The 14,402-nt window shown below is 32.9% G+C and overlaps 1 protein-coding gene across 10 annotated transcripts in view; it reads left to right on the top strand.

Annotated features, from left to right (window-relative positions):
• Positions 1-14,402, top strand: part of FSTL5 (follistatin like 5) — a 402,914-nt gene that overhangs the window by 169,145 nt on the left and 219,367 nt on the right. For 9 of the 10 annotated variants that reach the window (XM_068681113.1, XM_068681111.1, XM_068681110.1 and 6 more), the window contains one exon: positions 1,881-1,914. The exons of the other annotated variant lie outside the window; for it this stretch is intronic. In XM_068681113.1, the coding sequence (XP_068537214.1) occupies positions 1,881-1,914 (34 nt within the window). The remainder of the gene's footprint in view (positions 1-1,880; positions 1,915-14,402) is intronic. 10 annotated transcript variants of the gene reach the window in all.

Here is a 14,402-nt window from a genome sequence, read left to right as displayed (position 1 = left end):
AATCAAAACAAATGAATAAAAGAGCTGTCAACTTGGGTTGTAGTTTCAGAGTATTCAGAACGAGTCTTTTAGGAAATGAAATTACTGAGTCTTTGAAAGTTTCTTGTTTTTCTCAATGTGTATTTTACTTCTTTGTTCCTTAAGGATGAATTTTTACTAATAATACTAACAAAGGAACTTCGGTTCTTCAGCAAGACATGGTCATACTGTTAGAGGTGTGAAAAGTAGAGCTTTTAATAAGTATATACTTAAAGTTTCTATTTAAATATACCATTAATTTTCAAGTAGAGTTTAATTCCATATTTAAGTATGTGAAAAAAGTAATATAACTGGAAAATACGATGTAATAAATATGTGCTCATATAAAATATAAATTCCTTCAGCAACACTGGGGCTTCATTATTCAGAACCTTGTTGTGCAATTGCAAGAATTGTTGTGCAATTAAGTTACAAAAGCTTAGATGTTTTTGGAAAAAATATCAGACTATATTTGTAGGAAGTGTGAGGCTGGAAATGCTTGTGTGTTTTGAACAAAATCTTACCTAGACCTCATTTTTGGTTTAAAATTGTAAAATGATAAATTTCAGCCATTTAAAACTTTTATTTTGTGCTAATAACTTTGAAACAAATGTCTTTTAAGTATTTTTGATGCAATTTTGCTAACAAAGCATGGTGGAAATAAGTTAACACATTTAGCATGGTTAAAGCCATGTTAATAATTATTTATTAACATATTTATTCTATAAATATTCACCATCTTTGAGACTAAAATCCTGGTAACATGTTTAAGGTTGATGGGAAAATCTATTTTCTTACACTCGTAGGGGAGGGATTCAAACATTTGCGGGGTAAGGAAACAGAGCTAGAATTAACTGAAGTAAGCCAAATATTCTTACCTGAAATAGAGACAAGTGGGTCAGCCTGAGAGGTCGTGTTGATATCTTTAAGATTAAAAACAGCATCATCCGGGTAGGAGCATCCAGTGCTGTAGGAAACGATTGGTAGGTTACGTAGTGAAGATCTTAGGGGTTCATAGTGAAAAACTTGATTACTATGAATCAGATATGGCATACTCTTTTTGGAATGGAAAAAATATTTTGAAATATGTCAGTATATGTTATATGTTGCCGATGCAGTTGCAGAGATGATGTAATTTAAAAAGTCCTTGGTTTTAGAAAGGTCTAAATTAGAATATTGGAATCCTTTAGACAACATATTTTAAAACATTAAAAAATAGGAAGAGAAGACTTGGAAGACAACTGAACCAAGGGATGATTACTTTGGTTTGCTTTAAAGAAATATATTCTATGTTCATGGGGTTGCAAGCAAGCAGGGAAAAACAGGCGAAGAGGTGGAAGAGAGGGAGAGAAATTTATTTGTAGTTGAGGAGATTGTCTGTTTCATCTGGGATGAAACTTCCTAATTTTCAAGAGAGTTAAGCTCTGATCCAGGGATTGCAAGGTTCTGGTCCTCCCTCCTTGTCTCATGGAAGTCTCGTACTTTAGGCTGGTTGTCATCTTGATGGTTACCTAGTCTGGTTGATTAAAGCCAATCTAATTTCAAAGTAACATCACATTGTAGAGAGTTTTGGTCAGTTGAATTTTTAACATCTCCCAAGATAGATATAAGGTGGCAGAGATTGCATGACCTCTTCTGGGTCGTGTTCTGGTGCTTTATCATTGTCATTGTGGAAAAAAGGTGTGAAAAATTCTAGGGGACTTTAAAAACAGGTGGTATAGGAAACTTTATGCAGCATAACTGACTTCATCTCAGAACAGGAAGGAGGAGGAACTAGACTAAGCTTCTTTTGAATCTGTGTCTCTATGATTTATGTGATAAGTAATACTGAAAATAATACATATTTCTACTTTTAATTGCAGCAGGAAAAGAATCAGGAGGGCTCAAGAAGTAAAGGTAAGTACTAATTATTTTCAAAATGTGTTGATTCTTGTATTTATCACAAATAATACATTCGTTGGTCAAAATGTATTTATTTATCTGGACAGATGGACAGATTTTTTGCTGAGTATTTGGTATTTGAAATGACAAAAATATATCCAGGAAAGGGGGATAAAATGTACATATCTAAGCTACTTTTTTTGAAGTCTTTGCTTGAGATGAGCAAGACTGACTGCTGTACTCTGTATGGGGTGAATTGCATCTTCTCACTAAGTTTGTGAACTAGACTACAGAATATTATTGTACTTTAATGAAACATCAATACAATCACTTTATCTTGCTATGCAGAAAAATTTGTAATTGGATCTGATTACAATTTACTCATAAATTAATATTGTCCTTAGCAGGATACCTTGCAAAAGTACTGTCATCTATGTTTGTTGCATACAATTGTTTATACTTTGACTATAACTTATTCTGTGCCGCTGGTTAAAAAGTATATGAAATAGAATATCCAGGTTATAAAAACAGCCTTGTATCAATAAAAGAGTTCCAAAACACAATTAGTGTATTTCATGCTTTTTTTTCTAGTGTACAACTTTTATGAGAGAGAACACCCAAATCTTTTTATTTAAAGTTTGTTAAGCAAGCAATGAAAGGTGAAATTGCCATTACAGGCAGAGATAGTTGTCTTAATACTGTAGATGTGGGCTATTGTAGGTGCTTTGAAAAGAAAAGCGATGGAAAGTAGAAGAAGAAAGAATACCATTTAATGGTTACTTAGAGAGGATGGAGTTAAGTGACAAACCTACATCTTTTGTATTACCTAAGGAAGCAATGTTTAATCTTATCACCTGTGTTAGCTGTTCTTAATTCATTTATTTATTAGCCACAGTACTCATTAATCTCAATTTCCTTGCTCTCCCTCAAACTAAGGCTATACACCGGCATCTAAAGGCAAGCTAAATCTATTGGTTGTGTGGAGTTGTGTCAGTATAATTGCATTGTTCATGATGATATAATTTACCTAATAGGAAGGACGATACAGAAGTGAGAGGTTTTTGAATGCTTAATTTTAGAAAGGTAGTAAACTTTTAAGTCTTTACTTACACAGATACTGAAATCAGACATTTGTTATGGGCATGTATGCTTTCAAAGTTGTGTCACCCATACAAATCCTTTCTCCCCCCTCCCGTAGCTAGGTGTGCGGTCATTATGCAGTGAAGAACAATTAAAAGCAGAAACAAGCTAGTGAGCTGGTTAGGAGTGTTCACCATATGCATTAGCTGTTAGTTTAGTTAACTTTAGTTAGTTTAGTTTTCAAAGGCTCATAAAATATTGCAGGAAACTACATCCAAAGCAAATCATTGAACTACTTGAAGGGAGATACCCATTATTTCTAAACAGGCAGTGAAGTTGGTACTCAGATGCACAAACTTTGTTGTGATTATATCTGTAACATCTTTTGAGGAAATTTTTAATCTACTGAACTTCCTGCATGCTGTGCATACCCAAGCTGACAATTCAACTTAGATTTCATTGGTTTTGGAAAAAATATTCCACTGTTCCACACATACATTTATGTTTATGGTATGTTTTTTATTTATTTATTTTTCATTTTTTGGCCTTCTCTTTTTTACATTCTTTAAATTTCTTATGTTTTTTTTTTTTTTTTTTTTTTTTTTTTCCATGTCATTTGCAGTTTTTCAAAAAAGTATTCTTTTTTTACTTGTCAGTTATGGTATATAAGATTTTTTTTTTTTCCTGATTAAAATACTGGTTTGTTTGGATGAAATTCGGCTAAAATAATATTTTTTCATAAATGTTCTTGTATTGTCAATGATCACCTGTCTTTCCTTTACTACTGTACTACCTGTGCAGTACCTGAATATGTTGTGTTGTGTTCTGCACTTGTTCTTGTGAGGCAGGTAAATTTTCCCCTGATTCTCAGGACAGAGTTGCAACTTTATTACTTACACTCTGCGTTTTGCAGCTACCATATATGATAAAGGCACAAAATGTTTTCTGCAGATCCTTAAATCGTTTGAAACTTTCAAGCCCGATGTCATTATCTTGATTCAGAGGACAATTACAAGTTCATGTTAAACAGGCCAGCCAAATGAAACCCTGGAGGCTCCTGAGTGTCTCATAACTTCCATTGATATTAGTGTTTCAGTATCTAATTTTTATTTAGTACTTCTTTAGGATTGTATTTTTATAAGATAAGAACATTGCAGCAGAATTAAGACATTAGTAACTGGCACCATTCTGTAGCTTTTCACATATTATAAATACCTAATATTTTTTCATTTTATTTCATCTATCGCTATAAAATAAATCTGATTCCTGTTTATATTTTACTAATGATGCTGTTATTGTTTTGCACTGTTTGGATTTTGTCCTGACATTTTTCTGACCCACTTGTTTTTCCCATCTGTTACTTCTGCTGTCAACCACTAAGTCAATCACACCAAAATAGAAACCAGTACTCAAACATGCTCTGTTCTGACACTAATCCCATCTCTCTCTGATCTGTGATATTCTTTTGCTTGTTTCATTTAATGTATAATAGAAATTTCTGTACACTTTTTAAGAAAAGAAGAAACACCACTTTTACGTAAAATAATACAGTGCTACTATTTTACAATTTCACTATATGATGGCAAAATTTCTTACACTTTTGAGTGTTTTTCTGTATGAAAAAGGTTATCAAATGTCAAAATACAAATTAAGTTTTGTAACACAGGCCTTCTGTTTAATTAGGTACATATTTAAAAATAACAACAGTGTGAAAAAGGTTGGTGCTAAAACATTAAAAAAAGTTTCTCTAACCATGCATTTAATATGAATATAAAATACACTATTTTAAAGTGTATAGATACAATAAAACAAAAGTGTAATCTTAAAATGTGTTTACATGCTTAACACATGAGCTGTGGATATAAAAAGAATATAAAAAGAATTTGGTCTGTATAATGTATTTACACATTCAAATCTTTAACACTTAAATCATGCTTTCTTATTTAGCATACATTAATAACACCCCCCCAAAAGCAAACAAACAAAAACAACAGAAAGCAGTTTTGAGAGGCTGAGATTGAGAATAAGGCCATAATTTTTCTGATATTGAACAGTGATATTGATACTTGAGCCAACTTGTCTAGCTTTGCGTATTTATTTTAGCAACTTTTTTTTTTTTTTGGAACTGTTACTGAAAGGTATATATAATTTTTTTCAGTAAAGATCTGGAAAACAAACACTTTTCATAACATTTCCAAATGATCATGGTACGGGGGTTGAAAATAGATAATCCTTTAAGGTCCCATCCTACCCAAACCATTCTAATATTCTATGATATATGGAAGTAAATAATTTGTATGATGTTTACTTGTATGGCTGTAGTTTGTTTTAGTGACTCTTTAGAGTCTGACTGCATAGTATACTGTTCATATTTTTTCAAGCTACTATTGATCTGAGTTTTGAACATCATTAAAATCCTAAACTAAACAGGAGAACATTGACCACATTTTAATTGCAACCAAGGTTTCTAGTTGTATTCAATCTTTCTAACTTTATGCTAACCTTAGTAGTAGGAATGTAAAGTTGTTGACTCACAGATTGATTTCAAAAATTTAATTATTATTATGAACATATTGCCAGGCTTTTCTGATATCATTAACAAACATCTGTTCCTTTTATCATCTTAAACTACCAAAAATAAAGACCATATGAGCATCACTTGCCCATCTTACTTGCCTTTTGCTCCTTAAAAAGGTAATACACGTGCATGCTTGTGGCTTTCCAGATGGGTATAATAGTCTTTTCTACACCCAGATAAAATTTAGATAAGAAGGAGTGAGAAAAAGCTTAATACTGTTCAAAACTGAACGAATTTAAGGGACAAAATCAGTAAGACCTTAATTAAATCAATAGCTTTTAAAAGTGACAAATTATCTCAAGATGCTTTCAAATGCCAGCGGGTGAGCAAACTGTTATGTCTATCCTGCAATATGGCTGTCTGGTATTGCTTTTGATACCGAAGAGAGCTATGTATGTTCTGATGAGAATATATGGCATCAGCATCTTATGTCATGTTAAACCAATTAACTACGGCAAAAAATCCACTTCATTACTTTCTGTAACGTATCCAGTGACTCGTTATGTCTGCTTGATCACACTATTCTAAATTCATATTTCATTTGTTATGTGAGTATGGTGAGAATCTGAACTGCAGTCCTCTTGGACTGAATTGATTCATGTTTTCATTTGTTACACTGGAGCAATCCTTCTCTGGTAGACTAAAATGTATCATAAAAATTTATAGTATTTTAGAGAGTATGTGTAAGGCAAGTCAGTAAATATATGTCCAAGACTGTTCTTTCCATTGGCATGCAGCTGCTAAATATTTTTTCTAATATTTTATCATTATGTTCCAACTTACCTGAATGAATAAACTTTTAAGAGGTGGTCTGAGGATTCTTTGAACTCAGTATAGCCAATACCGTCCCGTTTATCCTGTTCCATTCTCCTCCAGTGCCTAATCAGCTCAAACACAAATCTCTGTTGACTCTTAAGAATTGCCATAAGAAAGGCAGCTCCATTTTCCTTTCAGAAAATTATCCATTCCTCTCCTACATATATATATATTTCTTTAATATGGAATGGCTTTCATGTGATTAATCTCTCTAATAGCACGCTTTATAATGGTCTGAATCAGGTCACTTGGGTCAGTCACACATAGAAAGGAAACAAAATTCTACCTGTGAAAATAATTTTAATGCAACAATTATTCTTAATATTTTTTTAATAGTCCTGAAGCTCATTTTGAGGAAGTAAACTGGTCAGGTGTCAGTTCAATATGTTTTGACAACAGAATTCCATTAGTTTCAGTAAAATTATGCAATCATAAAACTTCATGAAATGCTGATTTTCTTCTACTTTTCAACTTTTACTGTCTTCTCATCTGAGTCAGTATAAATCCAAATAATATCTTTGAAAACACCATAATTACTCAAATTTTGAAAGTATACATTAAGAGCAAGGTCTGTGCTTTATTATCCAACTACTTTAGGTTTTCCTATTTATGTTAAATGATTAATTGATGAAGCTGAATTCCAGTTTTGAGGTAATGCAATATTCTTGTATCTTTTTTCTTCCTGTTTTTTTTTCTTTTTCTTTAATTCTTCCATGCCCTTCTGAAATTTAAGATACATTCTGTTAATTTTTTAATCTATTTCAGAGTAGACATTGAGCATATGACTAGAGAAAACATGCTCATCAGTATTCATGAAGTTTCTATAGTGCACAAACAATTCATTTTAACAGAGTGGGAAAAAGATTGAACACCAGGAAGGAAAAACGTCTTGAATATTCAATGGACCATAGATTCATTCCTATCAAGGATCTACTAGTTTTAGAGAAGTTGATCAAACGTAGAGGTACAGTTTGATGAACATTGATTATTTTTTTTTTCATGTAAATTTTGTTTGGATGCTTCCATGTAAAAGTAGCTACTGATTAATTTTAACACTATTGAAAATGTTTTGGAGAGTTTCTTGTGCTGTTTCTGGTAGGCCAAGGAGAGAAAATGAACAACAAAACATTATTTTCTTTATATTAGTCTATCCTTTAATTATTATTGATACTGAATTTGTAAACTTAAAATTTCTGCTAAAAGCTTTGCAATTTATTAAGATTCTTTTATGTGCTTAATCCTAGTCTGGATTTACCTTTAAGGAATAAATGGTATAAAGTATATTTATTTTCAAGAAATAGTATCTTTACTTTTCCTCTTTCTCCTTGAAAGAGGTATACAAACCACAATTGGCTTCTGAAGGATTTTGAAGTAGCTCTTGAGCGCTGAAGACCCGTACTAAATTCAGAGAGAATGCAGTGCAATGATAAAGTATTCTTGGACTCTGTACTATTCATAATAAAACATTAGTGCAGTGTTTGCAGGGGATGCATGTCAAGTTGCTCATATGTAGTGAATACCCATTTGATTACACTAACAGCAAAAGTCTTAAGAATGTAAAAGGGACTGATGCCCATGAAACTGAGAGCTCTCCTGGCTTTGATGTGTTCAGGTACAGTATTTAGTATTAATATTACTATTTTAAGATAGTAATATTGCTATTGTATATAGTATATATATAATATTACTATTTTAACATAATTAACATTACTACTACTAAACTACTATTACTATAGTATTTATTAATATAGTATTTAATATAATGTAATAGTGAAAGAATCAATGTTATAATTTTGGGGAAAACAACTTTATTGTTTGTTATTATTCCTTTTATGTAACCCATGCTTTATCAGAACATATGAGAGTAGCCTTAGGAGTTTATCTAAAATAGTCTGCTGATACCTTGTTACTGAGGAGAAAGGAGTCTATGATATTTATATTACTGAGAATGATAAACAGAGATCCTTTTAAAAAATCCACCTGCATCTTAAAAGGCTATATAAGCATGCATTTTTAAGATGTAGACTTAGAAAACAATATTGACAATAGTCCTATTAGACTGTTCATACTGGAGTGTTTAAAAGAGAGGAATGGTTGTCCTTACAGAAAAAGTCAAGTCCAAGAGGAGAACATAATATTCAAAAGTAACATACTCTTATTACGGAAATGTTTTTAATTTACATTGTTCTACATTGTGTATACACCTGTAAATAGCTGTTTGCTTCTCTTTTTAATTCAAGTAACATGCCACTTTTTTATTGTATACTTATAACACAAGTTTAATAGCTATGAACATAACTTGCAGATTGCGTTTCTGTGCTGTTTACAGGCCATGAAACTTCTCTTTTAAGAACAGTTTTGCAGGAAAACAAACAAACGATAGATTTATGTTAAACAGGAGAAATTTCCTTACTCATATCATCTTAAAAAAACAGAATTACTTTTTGTTTTCATCATGAATTCTTTAGAATGTTATCGATTATATTGGGAACATATATATATTTTTTTTATATCGCCTATCTCTTGCAGTCAATTTAAAGAACAATTAGGACTCATGTAACCCTGAAATTGGAGTGTGGTGAATGGAGTGTGGAGTGTGGTTTCCTCCCCCCTCTTCAGGTCTATCTCATAACTGCAGCACTGTATATTACTCAGATGCCAGTTGAAACAATTGCATAATTCATGTTTTGTTTTACTCTTTGCATAGCAAGGGTTAATGCATTTCATTATCCATTAAGGTCATGTTCCAGTTTACCCCAAGCACACTCTTTTGCCACTGCTTCAGACACTAGAACACGATTAACAGAGTCAGATCCTGTTAACGTTTACATCATAACTGGAAGCAGATATTAAAGTGATGTGCAAATTAAAGACGGGTAAAATGCCTGCCACTAACAATTATGGTGGGGCAGTATTAAATTTCTCATTTGTTTTCAAAGGTCAGATTAATAAAGCTGCATGGCACATTATCATAAAGGGTGGACCCAGCTGCCTGTTTTGATTATGCTTGAAAGTCTAGTGTTTCTAAGGAGACTTTGCAAGGAATGAATGCATCTATTTTAGCTAGTGGTTTACATGTGGGTAATTATTAGACCATTTTCTGGAAAGATCCAAACCAGAGGTTGCTGTCGATCAATTGCCTTTCTACTTTCCAATTTACAAAGGTAAAAATAAGTTTCTTTTATAAATTCATTTTAATTTTTAATCCTTACATTTTAAATAGTTCCTCAAGTACCTGAACAGGTAATTCCATAGATACACCAGCTGTAAACAAAACAGTTCTAAATGTTAAAAATAAACCTCTCCAAATCTAGAGTTACAAGAATGACTGTAACTTTGTCCTTTGTTTTTTTTTTCCCCTTTCTTTTTCTCTCAATACAGAAGTACTTGTAAGAATCTTATTAAAAGAAATTGTGTTTTCTTCCCAGATGAACAGCAACAGTATCCTGCTGTATTGTCCCCATAGCAGAAATATGAAAAAATGTTTTCTGTAATTATTCCCACTGTGAAGAACATTGGTATCTTCAGGAAAAATGTTAGTTGTATGGGCATCTACTGATACATCTACTGTACAGACAGTAAAGTATCAGATAGGCAGATTGCTAATGATCTACTACACTGCTATAGAAATAAGCAAAAACCCATGGGTATTACACAAATTAACATTACTCTTAATATTACAGATATAGTCCATATTCAGAGCTCAAAAAAGCTCTACTGTGATATTTATTTATTTATTTATTTTAAACTAAAGCATGTTGTGAGGTAGCCAGCAGTTTTTTTCCACAGAAAATCTGCACTGGAACTGGTTACCATTTATACACAACTTCCTAAGAAAATAATTTCAGTACAAAGGGACATTAATGGGCTTTAAATGAGGCAATTTTATCTTGTGAAGATGTACTTTTTGGACCATGTAGATGTTGGCTAGCCGTAGATATTCCACAGATTAAAACTAGAAGCAGTTAAACTATTTAGTTTAATTTAATTAAAACACTGGATAAGTAGTTTATACCTTAACATTTAATTCTCTCTTGTCAAACTAAAAATTGTGTTTACATTGCAGATATGTAATCAATTAGTAGAAAAAGATGGAGCACCTCTGATTATGCAGTTGCATACATATTTAATAAATCAATCTATCCTTTTCTCCTTTCTATCTGTCTTTCTATCCTAATCATCAGAATTCTGGGCATTTTTGAAAATATCTTTTAAAAAGTTTGTTAAAATGTAAACATGAGTTAGATATTGCCAAAAAAAAAAATCAAAAAAAAAAATCGCAGTATAGTTTGAAGGAAAACAATGCTTTGACAAGAAGTGGCTAGTGGAAGTACTAAGTTATAGATCTGTATATATTGCTGAAATAATTTAATGATTTTCAGGTTTATACTGAATATGAGATGAGACATATTTCAAGGAACTAGAGTAACTTTCAGAGATAGGAGAATAATAGAACATATTTTATATGGCAGTATTTAAATGTCAGCTAACTTGCTGTATCCATGTCTGAACATTCATGTTTCAGGCTAAATTTAATCTTGAATAGATGCAGAGAAGGGTTACTGCACTGATCAGTGTTTTGTATGTGAAAACTTATCTTGTTTTGCCTAAGAGAATGTATGACAAAGTTACACATTTCTTTCCCACCTCTGCTCTCTTTTGTACAAGCAAATTTTCCTTTTTTTTTAATCCAGCCATGCATATTTTTGATGATTATACATGAAGTGAGCTGTATTCTCAGGAGAGAACAGGCTATTTTGTTTTCTCATGTGTAGGGCTTCAAAACACAACCTACCCCAAATGTAGGCTTTGTCTTTGAACCTCTAAAGCTTTTAGAGATCAAGTATCTCTAAAAGATCAAGTGAAATCACTTCTAGCTTTTGCTGTAGCCATAGGACACACGGTCTTCAGTTTTAGAGTCCAAGGAGGAATGGACTTTACAGGATAAGAGGAAATCAAGAACAAGCCTTACCAAATTTTATTTTCCTCAAATACTGAAAGAAGAGCCATGTATTATGTGAATGGCAACAAATTGTCACTTTTGACCTGCAGAGCTACAAGTGGCGTTATTTGGCAGTTTAGGCATCAGTTATTGATCAAAAACTTTATCAGTATTGCCAGCCTAGGACAGATTTTTGTCTGTATACCTCATAGAATTGTCTTGCATGGGGATGAGTTAAAAAGCAAACCCATGACTGACAAAGTGCTAGTTGGTCCTTGGTAAAATAATCTAAAAAATTTGACAAATGATTACACATCTAAATACTATGCTATAAGCAATGTTTTCTGTCTTCAAAAATAGTACAAGGCTTTCTTCTCTTCATGCTTGCTGGACTTTGTAGCATATAGAATCTAGTTATGCATGCTGTCCACTGGCTAAAATCTTATTTTTGTAGCAGTTTGCTTCCTGTCTAGACTTAGTTTAAGTATAGGCTTAGATCACCATACTGGCAGAGTCTCAATGCAGAAGCTTGCAGTAATAAGGTTCAAATTACTTTCAATTCAAATTATAAACAAAGAACACAGATACAATTGTGAATACTGGCCCACTAGCAATAATCAGTCAAATCTTGAAGTTTTTATTCTCTTTAAAAACGATAAAAATCAGTGATGACATTGCTTGAATAGAAATTTATGAAGTTTTATTATGGTTCTAAAATAAATAAATCTCAGAATATTCAGGCATTTTCCTTAGCTTTATAAAATCGTACATAGAACTGATTGAATGAAGGCTCTCAGGAGGAAGGGATGAATAAAGAATTTTAGCAAATAGGAAGACATACAAAAATCCCATTTGTATGGCACCGAGGTTCCAATTAGCACACATTGATTCTTCCTCATAAAATGTGAAAGCTGTGTTTTTGTAGCTTTAAGGATAATTGCTCACTAAAAATGCCCTACAAATGGGAAAAAAAACAAACAAAAAAACCAATAAAATAATATTCTGTTATAATTTCTATGCCCAAAGGATCATTTATGCAGCTTGCAGTCTGATCTAATTAGCAGTAACCTGACCTTCTTCCTCAGAAACAGTGAAAAATCTTGTTACTATTTATAATTGTCATTGATGTCTCAAAATAAAAGCAGAATGCAGAGTTGTAAGTATGATTAGTGAAATCAGATTTGCAGAAGTCACACAGCATCATAAAATGTAAAGAGAATGTATTTATGTTCCTCAAACAGTCTTTCTAGGGCTGTTCAGTGTGTTTCTTTATAAATAGGTATGGACAAATTTATAGAAGTATGTGTGTATATGTTCAGTGACATAAACACACAGAATATCAGAACTAAACCATAAATAGATAGATGGTGGTTTGGGTTTTAGCTTTTTTTTTTTTTTTTTTTTTTTTTTTTTCAAATTTAGCAGGGAATTAGCATGAAGAGTGAATTTAGACTCCCACTTGTTCACAATAAGGACTGGTACCATTACTGTGCTTTTGAACGTATTATGTCATTTACTGCAAGCATATTGAAAATAGCAGAAAATCTTGAGGCTTTTCCTTCATTTCTTTATTTCTGCTTCAATTTCAAGTGTTGGATTAGGAAAGATTTGGAAATGTAAGTTAGTTCAAGATTAAAACATATTAGCTAAAGTATCTGGTAGTATGGACGTTTCTCATTTAAAGCTTAGTTTGTTAATTTATTTTTTTTAGTTTTGGTAAAGTGTGTCACTCAGAAAGTGACTATCCACATAGTTGTGTACACTCAGTCTAGATCAATGCTCTTTAAAACATTAACATTTCTAATGTGCCTGTATATTCAAACATACGCGCTAGACATATTGATTGCTGAACATGCAGGTGTGTGACCTCTTACGACACTCTTTTCTTGCTTATTAAGAAAAAAAGACTCCTTTTATGTGCTCACTTACCTTTATAAGCAGTCAATTGCAAATGGCATTTCTTCCTTTCCATGCATCTCTAGAGAGATATTATGAGACATGAAGCCTGTTTACTTTCTTTCAAGCTTTTTGTACTGACTCAGACTGCCCTTTTCCACACGTCTACTTTATTCTTCCAATTGCAGATAATGCTTAGAGGTTAGGGGAATCATAAATGCAAGTGAGCTACACACTAACCATACAGAGCGTGAAGGTCAGTACTGTTTCTCACGCTGGGATTACAGGGTCCCATCAGACACCTTAGCAATCTGATCTAGTTGCTATCAGAAAAGTCAATATTTGCATTTTGTTGAATATGCATGCCCGCTAGTGTTTGGAAAAAGGGCTATTTGGTATCTGTGCTTGTATGATTATCTTGTTTGCATTCACAAGATACTATCTGCAAATCCTCTAATGATTCAAAGACAACACTGTATGGAGTTATTTCATTATTAGGTTTAATTCTTTGCTATTCTAAGTTAAACAGGCTTAGAATTTGATGTTCTTTAATTTCAGCTAGGGTACTGGAAGGACAAGTTGAAGGAAAATATGGAAAAACACATTTATTCATAGAATGTTAAGTGTACACATAGCAGCTATTATTTCAGTTCATGGCATGGTTTGTTTATTGCTTTATTAAGAACTCGAATCACACTAGTTATTGAGAAATATTAGTTTGCTTGCAGATCACAGAATCACAGAATTTAAGGGGTTGGAAGGGACCTCGAAAGATCATCAGGTCCAATCCCCCTGCCAAAGCAGGTTCCTTACAGCAGGCTGCCCAAGTAGGCGTCCAGACAAGCCTTAAATATCTCCAGAGGAGACTCCACAAGCTCCTTAGGCAGCCTGTTCCAGTGCTCCATCACCCTCACGTTGAAGAAATTCTCTCTCAAGTTGGTGCGGAACTTCCTGTGCTCTGTCTTGTGACCATCAGTCCTTGCCCCGTCCCCTCAAACCACTGAAAAGAGGCTGGCCAAATCACTCTGTCTCCCACACCTCAGGTATTTATACACATTGATGAGATCCCCTCTCAGTCTTCTTTTCTCCAAGCTGAACAGACCCAGGTCTCTCAGCCTTTCCTCATAGGGAAGATGCTTCAGGACCCATATAATCTTTGTGGGCTTCTGCTGAACTCGTTCTGGGAGATTC

Source organism: Anas acuta, chromosome 4, assembly GCF_963932015.1.
Source record: "Anas acuta chromosome 4, bAnaAcu1.1, whole genome shotgun sequence".
Taxonomy (NCBI): Eukaryota; Metazoa; Chordata; class Aves; order Anseriformes; family Anatidae; genus Anas; species Anas acuta.
The sequence above is the reverse complement of the archived record's forward strand: the minus strand, read 5'-3'. Positions and strand labels throughout refer to the sequence as shown.